Raw genomic sequence first — 21,467 nt, forward strand, 5'->3', positions numbered from 1 at the left:
AAGCAAAGGACGTGTCATCTAGATCATGTGACCATGTTTCGCTATGGGCTTCATCAGCTACATAATCATAATAGAAAAAATAGAATAACCATGATAGGTGCTATTTTGCAATGGACCATACGGTTCCTCCTAGAGAAGGAAGAAGTTGGATACATTGCTGATTACATTGTATACAGGCTGATAACTCCTTTCAACTACTTTATATATTTGTGCATATTTGTACATATTGTCCCTTTTGTCATATTGTGTGTTCATTTGTATTTCTGTTTGATCTATTTTTGCCTTTATATTGTAGATTTTCACGTTTATTATATACATTTGTTGTGCTGTTCTTTGCTTTGCTACTTACTATACGGCACAGAGCCTTTATTTTCTTAAGGTCTCCTACTAGAGCATGAGATCTCCTGGCAACCCAACTCCCCCCCCCTTTGGCTGACAGTGCCTCAAAGGCCATTTTCCTTGCTCCTATCCCTGCAGTGGCTTACCCCCCACCTGCTGCCACCACGACTGGGGAGGCTTTTGAAATCGGCAACTGAATGTCATTATATTGTTATACCCATATAACAATCTGTGTTATCAGGTTCCCTCAATTCTTAGCATTCATTTTAAAAAGAGTAATTCTCTAGCCCCTCTTGTTGCAGAACCATAAGGAGAAAGGTGTATCTCTGTAATAAAAGAGAGCTTTAAGAAAAACGAAAGCTGGAGATTCAGAGAACCTGATACACAGATTATTATAACAATATTAAATGGCTGATTTTAAAAAAATCAATACTGAAAAAGCCCTGGTAGGGATGGGAGAGAAGGGTGGCTGCTGCTCTGCTGGGAAACTACAGTAGTGAATAGGGTTGCCAGGTCCCTCTTTGCTACCGGCGGGAGGTTTTTGGGGCAGAGCCTGAGGAGGGTGGGATTTGGGGAGGGGAGGGACTTAAATGCCATGGAGTCCAATGGCCAAAGTGGCCATTTTCTCCAGGGGAACTGATCTCTAACAGCTAGGGTTGCCAGGTCCCTGTTCGCCACCGGCGAAAGGTTTTTGGGGAGGAACCTAAGGAGGCCGGGGATTGGGGAGGGAAAGTGTTTTGGGTCACAACAGAAGGACTTCAATGCCATAGAGTCCAATTGCCAAAGCGGCCATTTTCTCCAGGTGAAGTGATCTCTATTGGCTGGAGATCAGTTGTAATAGCAGGAGATCTCCATCTAGTACCTGGAGGTTGGCAACCGTAACTGTGCTCCACATGTACTGTAGGAATTTATATGCACTGACTGCAGCAGCACGTAGTTTGGCTTTTAGTGCTCATGCTCACACGCCTGGCGACATGCATCTGCCCAACACCCTGTCAAGGATCTAAATTCTAGAAACCCAGTGGAGACAGAAACCTATAGAATATCATACCTGGCAAACTGATACTAGTGAAATGTATTAAAAGGCAAAACAGTGATAACAATCTTCCAGGGACATGTATCAGAAAACTGGGACTACCTCTGATAAATTGAGGCCACTGGAATGCACGCCTAATTGCATCTGGCTCTGGCGAGCCTGCTGAGGGAACTCCTGGCTCTATCAAAAGGCCTCCATTTAGTTGGGAGGATGGCTGGACACCAGATCCTTAAGTTGCATGTCCTTTGGCAACGTCAGAGGCTCGTATTACCTGATTAATTGTTCACAGGCCGCACTGGAGGAGCTGTAGCCCCGTGTTGCAATCCCATCGGAAAGGACCAACGTATGTAAACATATGTAAAATATTGTGCCAGATGGAGAGGCAGGGTACCGCTGCTAGGTCATGCAAACCCCCTGCAGGGTTAGAGAGTGACCTGCCATTCAGAGATTTATAATTCTGGCATGGAAAATTACAGACTTCTCAAGATCAAGACTTGGCACCAAGTTCCCGGGGCTGGAGGGAATTTCCCTTCCTGTTAGCTCGCCAGAATCCTTAATCACCTCTCCAGGGCCCTTTTCCAGCCTTTTCAAGTTTTCTTTTCTCCTCCATATTACGCACGCATATGCACACACACACACACACACTCTCACTGGGTTCTCTGCAAAGAATATGGAGAGAGTGTACAGTACAGTTTAATGCAAGGTGGGGTATGTACTCGACAACTAGCTTCTTAGCTTGGGTGAGGTGTCACTTGTGAAATCAGGGAGCCCTTAAAGCCAGGGGCTGCTGATGGGAATCAAATTGGGGTAGGGAGCCCACGGTCAGACAGCATGTGATTGATTATTCCTCTAGATCGATGAAAAATTGTGGCTTGTCACCAGCATTTAAAGTGCTCCTCGAGTGTCCAGATAATCTAGTGGCAGAGGTGGCCAGGAACACTTTTCATCAGCTTAAGCTGATTTGCCAGCTGCTGCTTCCTGGTTTGGCTGCTGCCACACATTCCTTGCTAATATCTGAACCTGGGGTTACCAACCTCCAGGTACTAGCTGGAGATCTGCTATTACAACTGATCTCCAGCCAGTAGAGATCAGTTCACCTGGAGAAAATGGCCGCTTTGGCAATTGGACTCTATATGGAATTGAAGTCCCTCCTCTCCCCAACCCCCCCCCTCCTCAGTCTCTGCTCCCAAAACCTCCTGCTGGTGGCGAAGAGGGACATGATAACCCTATCTGAACCAAACTACTGTACCACACTGCTGTGTGGGGCTGCTTTTGCAAACACTCTGCAAACATCAACTGGTACAAAATGTGGAGACCAGGATTATAATAAGGTTTTGCAACAACAAGCACATACAACCAGTATAATGCAGAGGACAGATCTACGATGCTGTTTCATTTGGAATATTGTGTGCAGTTTTGGTTGCTGTATCTCAAAAAGGACATTACAGAGATGGAGAAAGAACAGAAGAGCGCTCCTATGACTACATCCACACATGGTTGGATATTGCACAGTCAGTGTGCTTTAGCAATCATTTTGTAACTGAATTTTCCTGTGTGGACAGGTCAGTCCAATTGCAGATAATAACCAACTATGTGTGGATGCAGCCCAAGATGATTAAGTGGTTGGAGTAACTTTCCACTTTAGAAACTTTTCAGTTTAGAAAAAAAGACAATTGAGAGAAGGAGTTGAAAGAGTTTTATAAAATTTTGCATGGGGCAGAGAGAGTGGATAAAGAGAACTTTTTCTTGCTCTCTTCAAATTACTAGAGCCTGAGGGCATCTGTTGAAGATGATGGGCAGTACATTCAGGATGAACGAAAGGAAGTACTTTACTCAACCAGGGATTAAAATGTGGAATTCGCTGCCAGAGGAAGTAGTAATGGCCACAGGCATAGATGGCTTTGAAAGGGGACTAGATTAATTCATGGATGATAGGAACCAGAAGGTAATAAGAAAAGAATAAGGACAGAGAGAGGCTTCTGGGTGGGGAGACGGTGCGTTAAAAATGGATTTTTGACATCCCTAGGAACCAGGTAAAGGCAAAAAAGTATGACAAAATTCAGGGAGTAGGCACCACCACAAAATGACTGCCATGGGGGGCAATCAAACTGTGATGGCCATGGGGCTGCTGGGCCCAATGACAAATTTTTGGGAAGTTGCAAGCTACTTCCTACTCTAATGAGATGGAAGAAAGCCAGGACAGTCCCTTATGCTTAGCGGAAGAAGGAAGTGGGTGCCAGGAAATCTATTAATCCATTGGGAGGTGCCATGGCATCCATGTCTGATCACTGGGTTAGAGTGTCGGGCGAGAATCTGGGAGACCCAGGTTTGAATCCCCAGTCTGCCAACAGGGTTGCCAGCTCTGGGTTGGGAAATACTTGGAGATTTTGGGGGTGGAGTCTGAGGAGGGCGGGGTTTAGAAAGGGGAGGGACTTCAATGCCACAGAGTCCAATTGCCAAAGCAGCCATTTTCTCCAGGCGAATTGATCTCTATCGGCTGGAGATCAGTTGTAATAGTGGGAGATCTCCAGCTACCACCTGGAGGTTAGTACTAGGCTCAAACCAATTAATTTAAATAATACACAAGCAAACTATGCAAACATATATTGTAAACAATGTGTTTTTGAAGAAAACAACCTAGAGATAAGACTCTTACTTACCTTGAAAAAGACTTTCCATCTTAGATTTGCTTGTACATACTATCACTGCTGTTTTCACTTGTCTGTAGATGTTACACATTGTTTACAATATATGTTTGCATAGTTTGCTTGTGTATTATTTAAATTAATTGGTTTGAGCCTAGTACTATATTTTCACTACTATCCCAGTAGTACTTGTGCATATTTTTCTCAGACCACCTGGAGGTTGGCAACCCTATCTGCCAAGGAAACTTTCTGGGTGACCTTAAGCTAGTCATTCCCTCTCAGTCTAATCCACCACACAGGGCTGTTATTGTGCTGAAAAAATAGGGGAGGAGAGAATGATGTTGTAAGCTACTTTGCATCCTCAGTGGGGAGAAAGCAGGATATCTAAATCAAACAATCGCTGAATAAAAAAGTGTCTTGCCTCCCCCTTGTACGCAGCCAGATAAAATGACTGCTGATGGTGATGCTTCTGCTTAATAACTGGATGTCCTGTCTTTATTGGTATCTTTCAGGAACTGGTGTTCATACACTATCACCAGGACGGTTTCCTGCCATGTCCAGAACGGCACCTACCTCCAGAGAGTCTTTCAGAGCTGCCGGTGGCCCATAGGTTGCACTGGAGGCAGGTGAGGAAACAGATCCATAATTTACACTCTCCCCCTCCACTTCCCATGTGCGCCATTTCCCCTCCCCTCTGAGTACAAACATACAAGGCTGGGGCCCATATTACCATGGAAACCCAAGTGAGGAGGTAGTACCTACCCAGTACAGTCCAAATCTCCCTTGACTTAGGGTTGCCAGCTCGGGGTTGGGAAATACCTGGAGATTTTGTGGGTGGAGCCTGAGGCGGGTGGGGTTTGGAGAGGGGAGAGACTTCAATGCCCTAGAGCCCAATTGCCAAAGCCGCCATTTTCTCCAGGGGAACTGATCTCTGTTGCCTGGAGATCAGTTGTAATAGTGGGAGATCTCCAGCCATCACCTGGACGTTGGCAACCCTACCTTGACTCCCTTCATGACTAGAGTTGCCAGGTCTCTGACTCACATTTGGGGGTTCATTCTCAGGGTTATCAGCTAGCTCATGCACTTGATGGCTTCTTTGAAGACTTTGCTACAGGCCTGCTTGCAGTGACTACTAAACGTGTAAATTGGAGATGGGAGACAATAATCAGGCACAGACTGCTCAGCTACAAGTTACATTTAGTGCGTAGTTCGTTTCCCATGGGCTTTGTGTGTGTGCTGTGAATAGTCCACCTCTTCAAAGCCACATGATTGTGACTACACAGATTCACAGAGACCATGCAATCCCTAATGGGGTGTGAAAGACAGTACTGCTATTCAATGTGACACCATCAGGACCTGCTTCTCAAGTTTGGGGTGCTGAGGACCTGGCAAGTCTTATTGTTGTCTCTGTTCAAGAAACCAGTACCGATAAAATAAGATTGACCCGTTGTGGTCACATGTTCCTTTCCAGGTGTGTTCCCTCTATTGGCAGGTGTTTTCACCCCCATTCTTTCCCCTCCACATTCCCATGATAGATGTCCCTGCTGCTCTTGTCTCCTGAAGTGGCTACTCCTGTTTTTTTTTCCCCCTCCCACCAGCTACAGAACAATTGTCCGACCAACGTACAAGCAGGCATACAAGACGGTCACAGCTCTGGAGTGGAAATGCTGCCCAGGACACACAGGGACAAACTGCGAGGCAGGTATGGGAGAGCAGATCAAGACAGGTGCATCTCTGCTTCAAGGAGATTGTGTTTCTAGTCCTTCTCAATTTTAAGCTTTGAAGGCACAATACCATTTTTTGACCTTGACCTTGATGGGCCAGACTAGCTCAGTCTCAGAAGCTAAGCAGGGTTGACTCTGGTTAGTATTTGGATGGGAGACCACCAGGGAAGTCCAGAATGGCTATGCAGAGGCAGTCAATAGCAAACTCAGTAGAATTTTCTTAATACCCAGGTCTGTGTTTATTCCAAAGCACAGACTCTTCTATCTGGCATGGAATTCAGTATATTTAGAAAACTTAGAAAAGTTCTGTGGATATCCAAAGATTCATAGATTGTTCAACCATAAATCCATTCATGAAAATCCACCTTTGGGCAAACGTATCTTAAGATATCTTTTCACATGGGGAAACTTATTTAAAGACCAGTCCCAAGCTCACCTTGAAAAGAAATGTTAGGCCCTGAAAGGAATGGCAACAACCTTGTTCTTTCCCTTCTCGTGTATCTGCCATCCCAGAGAGGGAAGTCCTGAGGACCCACACGAGAGACAGATCCCATCTGGGACCATCTGGAGGAAATTGACTTCTGTCCCAACCACAGCCCCGGCTGATTCAGACAGCAGATTTCCTCAGAGACTCCCACATGCCAGAGGGCAGCTCAGTCATTGATTGGGGTGGGGCGGGGGGGGGGGGTAGAGAAGCGGGAAAGGATGCAAAATGTGCCAAATGTTTCTTGTGGTTGGAAAGGTACTCCCATTGGTAATTCATCTTTTAGCTTTGTTTTGTTTAATTAATAATAATTAGACTGCTAGACCAAGAAGACAAACTTCAAAAAATTAAAAACACAAGTATTAATAACAGTTGTGTAAAATTAATCAAAATACAAATATGAATAAGAACAGGATCACATCAATTACTGGTAACATAAAAACATCAAACCAAGCAAAAACAGAAAAGGAGAGTCCCAGAATGATTAAAGATTGATATAATCGTCATAATCATTTTATTATAGATACATGCCTTTCGTTTTCTCCACACATCACAGCATCTTAAAACCTTGATTTGAAATAAAATGAATTGTATCTGCAGAAGTTAAGATATGATTGTTTTTCGATGAAGAACTTTGCAAATGGCATGTCACTACAAGATTTCTAGCAAGGGCACTAGCATCATTTTTTTAAAAGGGCTGTGCACATTCTTGGAAGAAAGGCCCATCAATGGCTGTTCCTAGTGAAACAACAGAAAGAGTTACACCTTTCTAAGCCTTCAATGGATTTAGAAGGGTTTGACTCTGTTTAGTATTGCACTGGAGCAGTGGACTCCTACACTGAGTTATGCCAGTCTAAGTCGATTGATTTTGATGGGTTTGGAATGGAGTAGCTCTGAACAGGGTTTCATGGTAAATTTCTCATGATGGCCTAAAAGAACCTTCCTTGTTCACAGTCAGTATCCAGTGCAGGGGACAAGATACCGAGGAAGGCTATCATGTTGATGCCCTCCTTGTAAGATCTGAAGGAGGTGGGGGTCCACATGGTTGGACTAGCCCTTTAACTAACACAGAAGATTCCTTAGAAGGCTTAGAGGGCCACTGGTGACCCAAGAGCAAGACAAGCTAGGCCTGTCAGTGGCTACTAGCCATGGTGACTGAAGGGAACTTCCACGTTCAGAGGCAGTAAACGTCTGAATCCCAGTGCCAGGAGGCAACATCAGGGGAAGGCCTCGTCCTCTATGCCCTGTTGCTGGACCTCCAGAGGAACTGGTTGGCCAGTGTGTAAGGCAGGATGCTGGACTAGATGAATCACTGATCTGTCAGGGCTCTTCTTCTGTTCTTAGGCTGAGCCCCAGTGGAATTGCCAATGCAGGAGGAGGTGACCGGTGAGCCTAACTGTTGTCTCTGCCACTCATCACATCTGAGCTGAGTGCCTTGTGGCGCTGGGAGTGCTACTCAGCTTGGTTTGCTCCTGGGTCATTTTAACATCCCAATCTGCTCTGTCCTGTGCTGCACACTATTGGGCAAGATAATTTGATCTAACATGAAACTGTGGTTCATCCCAACAGGTCTCTTCTTACTTTCTTAACTTAGAAAATAGCATTTTAAATTCTGGACAAATGCCTACAGCCATACCACCCTGAACACGCCCGATCTTGTCTGATCTCGGAAGCTAAGCAGGGTCGGGCCTGGTTAGTACTTGGATGGGGGACCGCCTGGGAAGACCGGGTGCTGTAGGCTTAAAAAAAAAATCTGGACAAATGATTATTCAATTCAAATGAGCTGATAAGAAGAAGAAGAGTTGGTTTTTATATGCCGACTTTCTCTGTCACTTAAGGAAGAATCAAACCAGCTTACAATCACTTTCCCCTCCCCTCCCCACAACAGACACCGTGTGGGGTAGGTGGGGGTGAGAGAGTGTGACTAGCCCAAGGTCACCCAGCTGGCTTCATGTGTAGGAGCGGGGAAACAAATCTAGTTCACCAGATTAGCGTCCGCTGCTCATGTGGAGGAGTGGGGAATCAAACCCGGTTCTCAGGATCAGACTCCACCGCTCCAAAACACCGCTCTTAACCACTGCACCAAGCTGGCTCTCACCACGTTGATAGATGCCCCTTTGTCTGCTCCTATGAATCGATGTGCTCTAAAGGCCCAAAGACAAGTACTATTGCTAGTAGCCACGTTCACTTTGAGCCTGATAGAACGGCACCCCTGGCACACGAGAATCCTGTTCTTGCCACACAAGAAGGCCCCCCCCCCCACATCTCTTGTTTTTTGGCCAATGAAATGTGTAGCAAAGAACTAAATTGCCCTTACCACATTGCACCTGGGGTGGTCAGAGGGCTGTCATCACTCCCCCCCACACACACCTCTTTTCTGATTTAAAGTCATGTCAGGACAGGTCATTAGCCCAGACAAAGTCAAGTAGGGATTGTTGATCTCTTGACCACTCACACTGAGGCCACCCTGAGAACTGTCTCCCCCTTCCCTCAGTTTGAACTGGGATGCATTTGACAAACCCAGTGTAAATATTTGCTTCTGAAAGGAGGGAAATGGAAGAAGGGGAGTGTTTATTCAGCTTGCAAACGAGAAGAGATACAGCTAGCTACAGAAGGGGTTGTAGATGTAAAAATGTCATGCTTTGTACCCTCAAGTATGCGGAACAAGGAGGAAAGGATTGCATGGTGCACACAGATCCAGGGTAAAATTAACAATGGCACCTACATGGGCCCCTACCTAGAAGCCACCCATTCTTAAGTCTTCACTTTAGTTCTCTTTCAAATCCCAAGTCCCTAGCTCTCATGGTGTAAAGAAATCAATGTACGCAAGTGCCCTCAAGTCGCGACTGACCTATGGAGACTCCAGCAAAGGCCTTTCAAAGCAAATGAGAAGCAGAGGTGTTTTGCCATTCCCTTCCTCTGCAGAGCCTTCCTTGGTGGTCTCCCATTCAAGCTCCGACCATGCTTAGCTTCCAAGATCTGACGAAATTGAACTATACCATGCCCCTTTCCCTCTTGTAAAGAAACACAAAGGAAATAAGCCGTGCAGAAAAAAAACTGTTGGGCCCCAACCAGAGTTATGTGTTAGACGCGTTAAAAATATGAGTAGGAAATAGCATGATATGTGACGTACTTTTGGAGCAGGGAACGACAAACTGCAGCAAGAAGGAAATATTGTTTTTGAATGATTTTTAAAAGCATAACGTGTTTTTTCACGGGCTGTTTTAAGCTTATTGCAAGACCCAGAATTAACAGGGATCCTTGCCTCCCCTCTGCCCAGAACGCTTCAGTAACGTGAATCTGGAATGAGTCAGATGACAACAACAGGCAGAAAAACACTGCAGGGTAATGGGGCGGACAGGATCTAGAGGAGGACAGCGCTGCTGACCTAGCAAGGGAGACTCTATAAACAGGAAGGATAGATGGCTTCCTCTTGCCCTCACCTTAATGGGTCACTAGGTGGGGGATGAAAGAATAGTGTCATAGAGAGGCAGGCAGCAGGCCTAGAAAAACAGATCCCTGGCCAGGCAGGGGAAACCTGTCAGAAGAAACTGGGGGGTGAGGAGCCTGCCTCCCCCTTCCAACACTTTATTCTCTTCTGCTTTCTTTCGGCTTTAAGCATTCTTTAGGGCTAACGTTGATTTGACGGCTGCAGAGTGGTCAGAAAAGCTGAATTTGGGCTGCATCCACATAGCAAAGGTTCTCTATTTCCCTATCATCGCAGCTTTAACTGCAGAAGCATTTGCATTGGCAATGTTATGGAACATCCACATATGAATTTTGAGCGCACTGTGCTCTATCTGGTCCCATTTTTTTTCTGCATTTCTTCCCACTGCACCACCATAGGGCTTTTTTGGGCTTAAAAAAAAAAAGTAACTGCTGTTGGGTTATGTTATAATGATCTATTGCCATGATCTGTCTGTTCCTAGGATTTCCCAGCTTTCACCCATAAAATGGACCCCCTGACCCAATCTTTACAAAGCTTGGAGGTTCTTATAAGGAGAGTCACGAGCAGCTGTGCTGAAAATTTGGTGCCTCCCAAGAGTCCTGGAAAGATTCTCCATTGGTTATAATGGAGCAGAAGGGAGAGAGGATTTAAACTTTAAAGTGCTTGGAGCGAATGTGCCAAAGTGCTGTGTTTCTTTCTTTTAAAAGGGGTTCTGTAGCCGGTGATCCTGAAATCACCCCAGAAAAAAACCCTAATTTTTCCAGATTTTTCAGGATCAGGATTACTGGCTACACTTTAAAAAGTCCTTTTTTGGAAGGAAAAAAAAGGGGGATTTTATCTGGCTTTACCAAATGCATACCCTTAATAGCGATACAGCACTATATTGAAAATCTGTATCTGTTTTTTTTTAAATGGGGTAAAACATACTAGAAACAGGAAGGAAAATAAAAAGTCGTTGCTTTCAGAAGTGTCACAGACATTTCAAACAGTACTCTGCGGTGAATCAGAAAAGCACTGAACATTTGAAGAATGGGGAAAAGGGTTTTAAAAAAAAAAACCCAGCTCAACCCTGCATTGCAAATGGGACACAAATGGCTTTATGTGAAAAGTTTTTTTAAAAATCCATTAGCTACTGACAGCCAAAATAGTTGTGTCTGAAATGGCACAAAAACTCCATTAGCAACCAGCAGCCAATATTGTTTGCAAAGGCAGTTTGAAAGGGCCCACAGATGCAATGTAAAGCACATAGAATCCCAACACAAGTTGCTTATTTCAAACATACATGGTGGAGGATGAAGGTCATAATTCTACTTCCAGCAAAGCAAAGGGGGTATATAAGCAAAAAGAGCCATGCCCTATTTCTACCCAGTTCAAAGTCTTCCGGAGAAGAAAAAGCTTAGTTTGCTTCCTGGCAAGCAGGTACTGTGTGCATTCCATGCTGCTGATTCAAAATGTTGTCTAACAACTTGAAGACGTTGGCCAGTTTCCCCAGAACTACATCATACAGGAAGAGGGAACTTAATACATTCCCCCTCCACCATTTTCCTCTGAGAAATTGGTTGGACTGATATTATCCCCAACAGGGAAAAACAAATACCCATATTATAATCCCCCTGGGATAACAACAGCTTGAGGGTGAATTTCTTTCAAGAAAATGAAACAAGGAAAGGCTTGAAACCCTCCCTCCAACTTAGGAAATTCCCAGAGTTTGGGGGTGGTGCCTAGGGATGGAGCTTAGCGGGGCTATGGTACCCACTTTAGGATTTCCATTTCTTCTAGACTCTATGATATTCCATAGAATCTGCACTGTGGAAGCTGCCATTTACTCCACAGCAACTAATCTGGAGTAACTCCAGGAGAACTCCAGGCCCCACCTTGAGTTTGGTAACCCTTCTTCTCCCCCCACACCTTTGCCCCAATGTAAATCAGCCCCCTGGCTGCTTTTTAATGTTAAAAAATAATATGCCAAGAGATGCCTTGTCTAGTTATGTATAGGGTTGCCAACCTCAAAGTACTAGCCGGAGATCTCCTGCTATTACAACTGATCTCCAGCCAATAGAGATCAGTTCCCCTGGAGAAAATGGCTGCTTTGGACATTGGACTCTATGGCATTGAAGTCCCTCCCCTCCCCAAGTCCTGCCTTCCTCAGGCTTAGGGTTGCCAACCTCCAGGTACTAGCTGGAGATCTGCTATTACAACTGTTCTCCAGCCGATAGAGATCAGTTCACCTGGAGAAAATGGCCCCTTTGGCCATTGGACTCTATGGCATTGAAGTCTCTCCCCTCACCAAACCCTGCCCTCCCAAAAACTTCCCGCTAGTGGCGAAGAGGGACCTGGCAACCCAAGTTATGCATCCTGAGTCAGACAGTTTGAAACATATAGCCCAGCACTGTCTACCACTCTGCAAGGACTCCAGTGGAGACTTGAACCTGAGAACTGTATTGGCTCTATCACTGAGCTATGTTTCCTCCCCGCAAAACAACTCCAGATATGTAATCTTACAGGGGCAATTTATTCTAAGAAGGCTAGATGATTCCAAGCAGTTGAATGGACCTTGAAACCTGGATGAGATTTTGAACCCACGTTCGGACGTCACATGGTTTCACCTCCCATGTCTCTGTAGCGTGTGTAAAATTTAAGTACATTTTCTAAAAAAACTGCTGACAACATTCATGCATGCACCTAAATAGCGCATAAAAGGTTGAAAGATGTTTATAGAATGAGAATGTTCACTGTCCAACATCAGTCCACACCAATGGCTTTTTATCTGCCTCTTCCTGTTAAATCTCTCCTTCCACATCTTTCCTCCCTCCCTTCTTGCCCCTTCGCCCTCCCACCCCTTATTCCATAGCCCCCCCCCCCCCCCACAATGGTCTTTCATTTCCCACTGAGCTCTGCCAAGTTCAGTGCAGGGAGTATCTATCTACAGGCTAGGATTTCACAATAATGGGATTTCACACCAGGTGTCCATTCTTTATTACGGAGCGTTCCTCGCTTCTTGGCTGGCCGCCATCTATTATGACTTGTGCCTGCTGCTTGTTGCGCTCTCTCTTTCATGCAGTTATGCATAGCATTTTCCTATGGTGCGTAGCCTCTTACTAAGGCCTGGCTCACAAATACAGGAAAATGAGGTGGCAGAGAAGAGATGGTGAGAATGGATTGTACCGCTTCAGAGACCAGGCGCCGGATTTCAGCTTTGAATGGTCTTTCACATTAAAAAAAAAACCCTCACTGCAAACAGAAAATTAGCAAAGCAGGGAGAAAGATACTGATCCCACTCTTTGCTTGTTGTTCTGTATTTTATATTTGCAGGGAGTGTTTGCATTCCAAAATGTGATCTCCCCCCTGCAGTCTGAAGTGGTACTTGTATTTGACGGCCTCTGGTCTCTTGCCACTTCATGGTCCTGCATGTGTGAACCAAACTTAAGCAGTGGGTATGGCTTGAGAACACCACACCACTACCAGCACCATTAATCCTCTGTTCTTTGCAGTGTGTAAGGTCCAGCTCCTCTCATCTGTGTGCCCCTTTTTTGCTTTTAATTTAATTTATTTTAAATGTATATCGTTTTTCTGATATACACTCAGAGTAGTAGAAGAAGAGTTGGTTTTTATATGCCGACTTTCTCTACCACTTAAGGGAGTTTCAAACCAGCTTACAATCACCTTCCCTCCCTCTCCCTACCACAGACACCCTGTGAGGTAGGTGAGGTTGAGAAAGAGTGACTAGCCCAAGGTCACCCAGCTGGCTTCATGTGTAGGAGTGGGGAAACAAGTCCAGTTCACCAGATTAGCCTCTGCCGCTTATGTGGAGGAGTGGGGAATCAAACCCTGCTCTCCAGATCGGACTCCACCGCTCCAAACTACCGAGCCCAAATTGTACATGACCAAGGAGAACAGTTATTGAACCCAGGGATCTGCTGCTGCTGTCTTGGTTAAATCGAGACAGGTTCATTTCAAAAGGACAAAAAAAATAGCTTGTACAAAAACCTGTAGATTCTCTTCATGCATCTGATGAATGCTTAAGCATCAATAAACCTGTTACTCCTTAAGGTGTTATGAAATTCCTTTTATTTTATTACTATTATTTTTTGCCGCTTCAAAAGGCTAACATGGCTATGCCACTGGAATTTGTATGTAAAAGTGATGAAATCTATACTTGCATGAAAAATGAATAAAGAGACAGTTTCCCCTAAGGGCTTGTCTGGTAACATTTCAACACTTTAAAGCCAATCTGATAGGGAAGGAAGCAATTCCAGTAGGATAAAGCACAGTTTTGTGCAGAAGTATTATTCTGTTCCATGTTCTCTTTTGTCATAATTAATATTAATTGGTTGCTAAAACTCCTATCAGGAGCCCCGTGGCACAGAGTGGTAAGCTGTAGTACTGCAGTCCAAGCTCTGCTCATGACCTGAGTTCGATCCCGACAGAAGCTGGTTTCAGGTAGCCGGCTCAAGGTTGACTCAGCCTTCCATCCTTCCGAGGTTGGTAAAATGAGTACCCAGCTTGCTGGGGGTAAAGGGAAGATGACTGGGGAAGGCACTGGCAAACCACCCAGTAAAAAAAATTCTGCCTAGTAAACGTCGGGATGTGACGTCACCCTATGGGTCAGGAATGACTCGGTGCTTGCACAGGGAACCTTTACCTTTTAAAAAAAACTCCTGTCAACTGTCTTGAGTATTTATTTAAAAGGCAGGTTATAAATATTTTAGTAAATAAATAAAAATTTAAAACCTGGAGAACAGCTTAAAGAAGAAAACAAAAGGTGAGCCAATACCCCCACCGTTCGTAATTCCCTGCTGACAAGTTTGTTTTGCATTGGGGCAACACAACCAAAACACAGATATATAATGATGTGAACTCTGATACAGTATGACTAACAGATTTGGATCCTACACCATTATTTATTATATTTACTTACTGAATTTTAATGCCAAAATAAATAACCAAAACGGCTCCCAGAATAAAATCATAACATAAGAATAATAAAAAAAACCCCAAAACCTCAGTATTAGTGCAGTGTTTTTTTCTTATGATTTAAATCACATCCTTTCGAAGACTTTCCAGAATAAGTGTGCTTTCAGGTTATTCCACAAAGCCTGCAGTGAGGGTGCATCATATTTCCTGGGGGAGGGAGCTCCACAGGATAGGGACTGCAGCTGAGAAGACCCTTATATGAATTGCCACCAGCCAAACTTCAGCTAACCTGGATTACCATAGGGAGCCCCCTCCCCTTGTTATCAAGCTTGTTGTGCACGGGAAGCAGTCCTTCAGATAGTTTGGACCCAAGCTTTTTGCAGCTTTAAACAGCGCCATTTTGAATTGGCCCCAGAAACAAACTGGAAGCCAGTTCAGCTGGCTGCTCGTTGCATCAGATTCCTTTAGCGTCCTGGCTGCTGCATTTCATACATGCTGAAGTAACCAGGCTGGCTTCAAGGAAGCTCCATTAGAGTACTTTTATAGGGTTGCCAACTTCCAGGTACTAGCTGGAGATCTCCTGCTATTATAACTGATCGCCAGCCGACAGAGATCAGTTCACCGGAGAAAATGGCTGCTTTGGCAACTGGACTCTATGGCATTGAGGTCCCTCCTAAACCCTGCCCTTCTCAGGCTCCACCCCAAAAACCTCCTGCAGATGGCGAAGAGGGACCTGGCAACCCTTATAGTAGTCTATATGCTACCAAGGCATTGGCTAAGTCAACAACCTCCTGCTGGTAAAACTAGCCTGAGCTCACTGTTTCTACTATCTGTTTATGCAGGGACAATGAAGAGCCCAAGAATATTTAATTTGATTTTAAATTTTAATTATTTACCTCATTTACAGTCTGTGTTTCTCACTGAGATTCAAGGCAGATTACAAAATTTAAAACAGTTCAATCAGATGGCAAGACCTTCAATAAACAATGCAGTAGGAGCAGGAGTAGAAATACATTTGGACTGCCTGCCTAGTACTTCAGGGAGACTACGACCTAGTGGATCGTGCACCGAGTGATTCACATATGTCTTTTTTCTTTTGCCTTTTCAGAGAGCGTCAGTTACCTGGATGCTCAGGATGCTGGGCATGGAAGTGCTCCTTTGCGTAGATTCCCCGTCCGACCTGCAACCTATTCAGGTACATTCTCTAAGAAATAGGGTTGCCAGGTCCGTCCTGGCCACTGGCGGGGGATGGGGGGTAGGGTTGCCAGCTCTAGGTTGGGAAACTCTTGGAGATTTGGGGGTGGAGCCTGGGGAGGACCGGGACCTCAGTGGGATGCAAGGCCATATAGTTAACCTTCCAAAGCAGCCCTTTTCTCCAGAGGAACTGACCTCTGTAGTCTGGAGATGAGCTGTGTTTCCGGGGGATTTCCAGGTCCCACCTGGAGGCTGGCATCCCAACTAAGAAAGTGTCCCCTCCTTCAGTTAGTTCTATGTAAATATAGTGTGCACACATACATGTAGTGTTTTAGTTTTAGTTATTTCTTTCCCACCCATGTACCAAAAACAGTGCTCACAAAAGAACTTTAAAAAATACCACACAAATCCAACCAGCAGTTAAAAAAAAAACACCCAGCACAAATAGTAATGGTTATAATAAATAATCCACACTAATAAGAACAGTAACATAGCAGAAGCATCAGTGTCAGAGGTAGCATAATAAAATGATAATATCAGTACGAACATAAGAAAGGCCCTGCTGGATCAGACCAAGGTCCATCAAGTCCAGCCGTCTGTTCACACAGTGGCCAACCAGGTGCCTCTAGGAAGCCCCAAACAAGATGACTGCAGCAGCACCATCCTGCCTGTGTTCCACAGCACCTAATATAATAGGCATGCTCCTCTGATCCTGGAGAGAATAGTAATCAGCAGTAAAATGAAAAGGAGGGTATGTCAGGCACTCTGAATGCTGGACCAGTTCTTAGTCTTGGCTTTTCCCCTCGGGCTTTAGCTGGGGCATCCATATTTCTATGGGGTTTTTTTAAGCACTACACATAGGTGTAATCATCTATATGTTCCTCCTTCACATTACTGAAAAATACTCATTAAAAACAGTTGATTTCACAGATATTAGCCAATAGGTGCACCCACAGACATCTGTTGCCTAATAATACTAGAAATGTGTAGAACCTGGCAGCATTGCCCCTTAACTCACTCAAGATGGCATAGAGTATATGTGTATCCATAGCAACAAAAGCACATTCATTTCACTTCTGCCACACTTAACAAGAGTCGTCTTAGGCCCAAAGTACACACTGCATGTTATTATTTGTTTGTTTCTTTACTTAGAGCCAGTGGGGTGTAGTGGTTAAGAGCAGTGGTTAGGAACGGTGGGCCGGGTTGGTTTCACCAGATTAGGTTCACTAATCTGGTGAACCGGGTTGGTTTCCCCACTCCACATGAAGCCAGCTGGGTGACCTTGGGCTAGTCACAGTTCTGTCCAAATTGTCTCAGCCCCACCTACCTCACAGGGTGTCTCTTATGGGGAGGGGAAGGGGAAATGATTGTAAGCCGGTTTGATTCTTCCTTAAGTGGTAGAGAAAATCGGCATATAAAAACCGACTCTTCTTCGATTTATTTGAAGTCCGCCTTTCTCACTGGGACTCAAGCTCAATTACACAGAGGGAGTCAGTACAATCAACAGGTTGGGACATTCGATAAACAACGCGTTATGGTTAGGGTTGTGGGACCAACCAGAAATCTAAATGCAGAACTGAAGGAAAGTGTATTAACACGTCACATTAAATTATGCAAAATTACATAGTAGGATCCTGCATACAGCAAGCTGTGCACAGTATAGTTTGCTGTAAGTAGTCCCTAATCATAATTGCCATAGGGACTTACGGCCATATGGCAGCTGTGTGTTTCCCATGGCAATTTAATTTTAAGAGCTGCAAGGGTTTGATTTGGTTTAGGACTGCAGCACGGGGCGAAGAAGGGGCTCCTTGCCTTCCCTCCTGTGCTGTTTTGCTGATGCGAAATGGCCCAGGGGGGCATTATTTGTCCCACTGCAAATGGCTCCGTGTGTACTAAATGCTTGCTCGTGCAGCCTCCCCAATGGGGCAAATAACACCCTCCCAGCTGTTTTGGGTCAGGAAAACAACCGCGAGGGAGGCAAGAGCTGCCACCCCCAACCACATTGCAGTCTCAACCAGCATTGGGCCCTTGTTACAATTCTAAACTGAGTTGGCACAGGGAACATGCAGTTGGCAAGTCCCCACTGGGACCATGTGTTAAGCATAATGTATAGTTTGGCCTCGAGTGTACAACACAGAGTCACAGAGATATGTGCTCATTATTTATTTAGTATTTAAATTTATATCCCTCCTTTCTTCTTGAAACACAAAACTCAAAGTGGGTTTGCAACCATGTGAAAATGTCTTAAAACTCTCTTTAAAAAAAAACCCAAACTGATTTTGCAACCAAATAGGGAATGTGAATTCGCCGTGTCAACCACATAAAATTCAGGGGGTGATTGATCGCCCTGCTTGACTCCCTTTGATCTAATTCATACATGCAGTAGGCAGCACTTTGCCGTTCTTTATAGTTCTCTTTGAACATTTGTTTTGGCTCTGTTCGCTTTGGCTCGTCGGCTCCATGATCATGCTAAACCGCCTGTAATGGGCAGCAGGACGTTCATGTGCAATCTGGGGAATCTTGGCAAAGGTGAAGAGCTCAGTGTCAATTTCCCCTCCAATATGACAACAGTGGCTGGGGAAGGGCTTGGCATGCCTGCCACTTGCCAAGGGTTAATAGCATTGGTTCTGCAGCATAAGACACTAATCCATGCGGTGTGGGAATTGGCTGTACGGGCCTGGCATTATGAGCACAGTCAGTCTGCGTACTGAATAAACACATGGTACCCTGATTCCCTGAGTACCCAGCTTGCTGGGGGTGAAGGGAAGATGACTGGGGAAGGCACTGGCAAACTGCCCCCTAAACAAAGTCTGCCTAGGAAATGTCGGGATGTGACATCACCCTATGGGTCAGGAATAACCCGGTGCTTGCACAGGGGACCTTTACCTTTTCCCTTATTCCCTAGTTTGCCGTACATTTGCAATATTATACATGAACTTTCTAGCTCAGCGATCTTCGCCCCATGGATCAGAACCCTGGTGGATCACAACTTATACAACTAACCTCTTCTTATGCTGCCTTCCCGGGGTCCAAGGCAGTCTTGTGGCGGTGCAGGGGACACACATCTTCAGTAGGGTTGCCAGGTCTCTCTTTGCCACCGGCAGAAGGGTTTTGAGGCGGAGCCTGAGGAGGGGAGGGTTTGGGGAGGGGAGGGACTTCAATGCGGTAGAGTCCAAATGCCAAAGCGGCCATTTTATCCAGGGGAACTGATCTCTATCGGCTAGAGATCAGTTGTAATAGCAGGAGATCGCCAGCTAGTACCTGGAGGTCAAGACGATAAACAGCACCAGCTCTGAGAAATAATTCAAAACCAACAATTTCACACTTTCAAGATAAGTAATGCACAGAACGCTCTATAATAGATAGAACCCAAATGAAAATACAGAGGTAACATCACCCAGTATCCCAACATCAAACTCAAAAGGGTACAAGCACCCAGGTCTAGTCTATGAGGAATGTAGAAAAAGGCTGTAGCTACAGTGGGGCCAGAAGTTGTTCCACTCCACCCCTCCTCACCTCTATTTCCCGCATCCTAACACCAGAGGGTATTTTCTGCACAGGAAAGTGTACATTTTACAAAGTCTCGATAGTATCTTTGCCGTTTTCCTTCGCTCATCCCCTCCCCACCTTCATTTCTCCCAGTGTAACATCATAGGGCTATTTTCTGTTTTTTTTTTAACCAAATAATTGTTATATCTCTGTAGTGTTGTAACATTATAATGATCTATTGTCACTATCTACTGTGTGTGTAAAGTGCCGTCAAGTCGCACCCGACTTATGGCGACCCCTTTTTGGGGGTTTTCATGTCAAGAGACTAACAGAGGTGGTTTGCCAGTGCCTTCCTCTGCTCAGCAACCGTGGTATCCCTTCGTGGTCTCCCATCCAAATACTAACCAGGGCTGACCCTGCTTAGCTTCTGAGATCTGACGCGATCAGGCTAGCCTGGGCCATCCAGGTCTACTATCTACTAGCTCCTCTAAATTTCTAGCTTTCATTTTTTTTTAAGTTAGTCACTTGCTTTTTTAAAAAATTGCTCCAGAAAGAACAGGGTTAGAGATTTACTTTCAAAAATGAAATCTGGGGATTCAAAGGAACTAGAAGACTGTGGCAACAGATCGTTACAATGCTTTAAGCATTATACCAGTGATGAAGTGGAAGGCAGTGGTGGCAACAGGGAGACAAAGGCCAGGAAAACGCAGGGTAAATGGCCATGTGACTTGTGTGCTGTGCATTTGTAGCAGCAAAAAGGGCTATAAAGAGAAACATCACCCCACGGAAGCATCCCTAGAAGGCAGCTATAGTTTCCCATATGCTTACCTTCCCTAGAGTTTTGTGGGAAATGCACCACCCATCGCAAAAAGGCAGATGTACACCCTCACACAGTCAAAGCATTCCTGGTCATATTATTCTAACTGATTAAATCTGCATAGCTTTGCATACAAATAAAAACAACTGTCAAAGCAGTCAAAAAGGTCTTATTCATATTAGTTTTAACTGATTGAATCTGCACAGCTTTGCATGTAAATAAAAACAGTAGGGCAGAAGGAGAAAAACAGCAAACTGTTGTTTTTAGATGATGCACACACATGTCCTAGCAGGAGCCATTTTATGTTGCAGAAGTTTTTAAAAGGCAGAAAAAAAGCAGTAGTCTACTAGCACCTGAAAGTCCAACAAACTTTTATTCAACTACAACCTTTCATCAATTTGGGGTAGCGTTGCCAACATTCCTGGAGGAAAAAAACATCTTGTTCTTTTAATACAGCCACAATGGGGCCTTATTTAGCTCCAGTGACATGAAAAGCTTCAGCTGCCCATTTCCACACATTACGCCTCCATTCAAGAGTCAGGGCCCTGACCTGGATGGCCCCGGCTAGCCTGATCTCCTCAGATCTCAGAAGCTAAACAGGGTCGGCCCTGGTTAGTACTTGGATGGGAGACCACCCAGGAATACCAGGTCGCTATGCAGAGGAAGGCAACAGCAAACCACCTCTTAATGTCTCTTGTCTTGAAAACCCTAGGGCAGGGGTCTGCAAACTGCGGCTCCCGAGCCGCATGCAGCTCTTTGGCCCGTTGAGTTCGGCTCTCCGAACTTGGTTTGGAGCCCCTGCTCTCGCGCCCACTCGCGCCGGCAGCCGGCTGCGGAGCCAGCGTGCCTGAGAGAGAGAGAGAGCGCAAGAGAGCAGGCGAGCGGGCGCGCTGTCTCTCCCCCCCCCCCGCCGTGGAGAATGGCCGGGTCCCCCTTTCCCTTGCCCTCAATGGTTGGGATGCTAAAGCCTCCCCTCTAGCCGTGTGATTGCTGGGCGGGTGGCTCGGCGGTTCCTGGCCCCCCGCCTATCAGCTGTTGGGCAGGGTGGGCTTCCTTTGGTAGACCTGGCCTCCGGCTGAGTCCCATTGGGAGGCCATGTCTACCCACTGGCTTTCTTGGTGGTAGACCTGGACTCCGAAGAGGGGAAAAAAGTCCCCCTTCAGAGGCCAGGTCTACCAATTGGCTTCTATGGGCCTCCAGAGGCCAGGTCTACTGCCAAAAAAGCCAATGAGTAGACCTGGCCTCCCAATGGGACTCAGCCGGAGGCCAGGTCTACCAATAGGCTTTTATGGCGGGTAGACCAGGCCTCCAGATGAGGACTCCGGACAGGGAGGGGAAAATGGCAGGGACTTACAATTTAATTTTTATCAATAAATA

General features: G+C 45.4%; 1 protein-coding gene and 1 non-coding gene across 2 annotated transcripts in view; both read left to right on the forward strand.

Moving 5' to 3' along the window:
• The window catches only part of EMID1 (EMI domain containing 1), a 76,255-nt gene that overhangs the window by 12,440 nt on the left and 42,348 nt on the right, over positions 1 to 21,467 (forward strand). The window contains exons 2-4 of the mRNA XM_056859871.1: positions 4,533 to 4,646; positions 5,619 to 5,722; positions 15,699 to 15,785. Of these exons, the coding sequence (XP_056715849.1) occupies positions 4,533 to 4,646; positions 5,619 to 5,722; positions 15,699 to 15,785 (305 nt within the window). The remainder of the gene's footprint in view (positions 1 to 4,532; positions 4,647 to 5,618; positions 5,723 to 15,698; positions 15,786 to 21,467) is intronic.
• On the forward strand, positions 7,851 to 7,969 carry LOC130486619 (5S ribosomal RNA). The gene has a single exon (XR_008933746.1). It is a non-coding gene; the product is annotated as a 5S ribosomal RNA (ribosomal RNA).

The sequence above is a fragment of the Euleptes europaea genome, chromosome 13 (assembly GCF_029931775.1).
Source record: "Euleptes europaea isolate rEulEur1 chromosome 13, rEulEur1.hap1, whole genome shotgun sequence".
In the NCBI taxonomy this organism is placed as follows: domain Eukaryota; kingdom Metazoa; phylum Chordata; class Lepidosauria; order Squamata; family Sphaerodactylidae; genus Euleptes; species Euleptes europaea.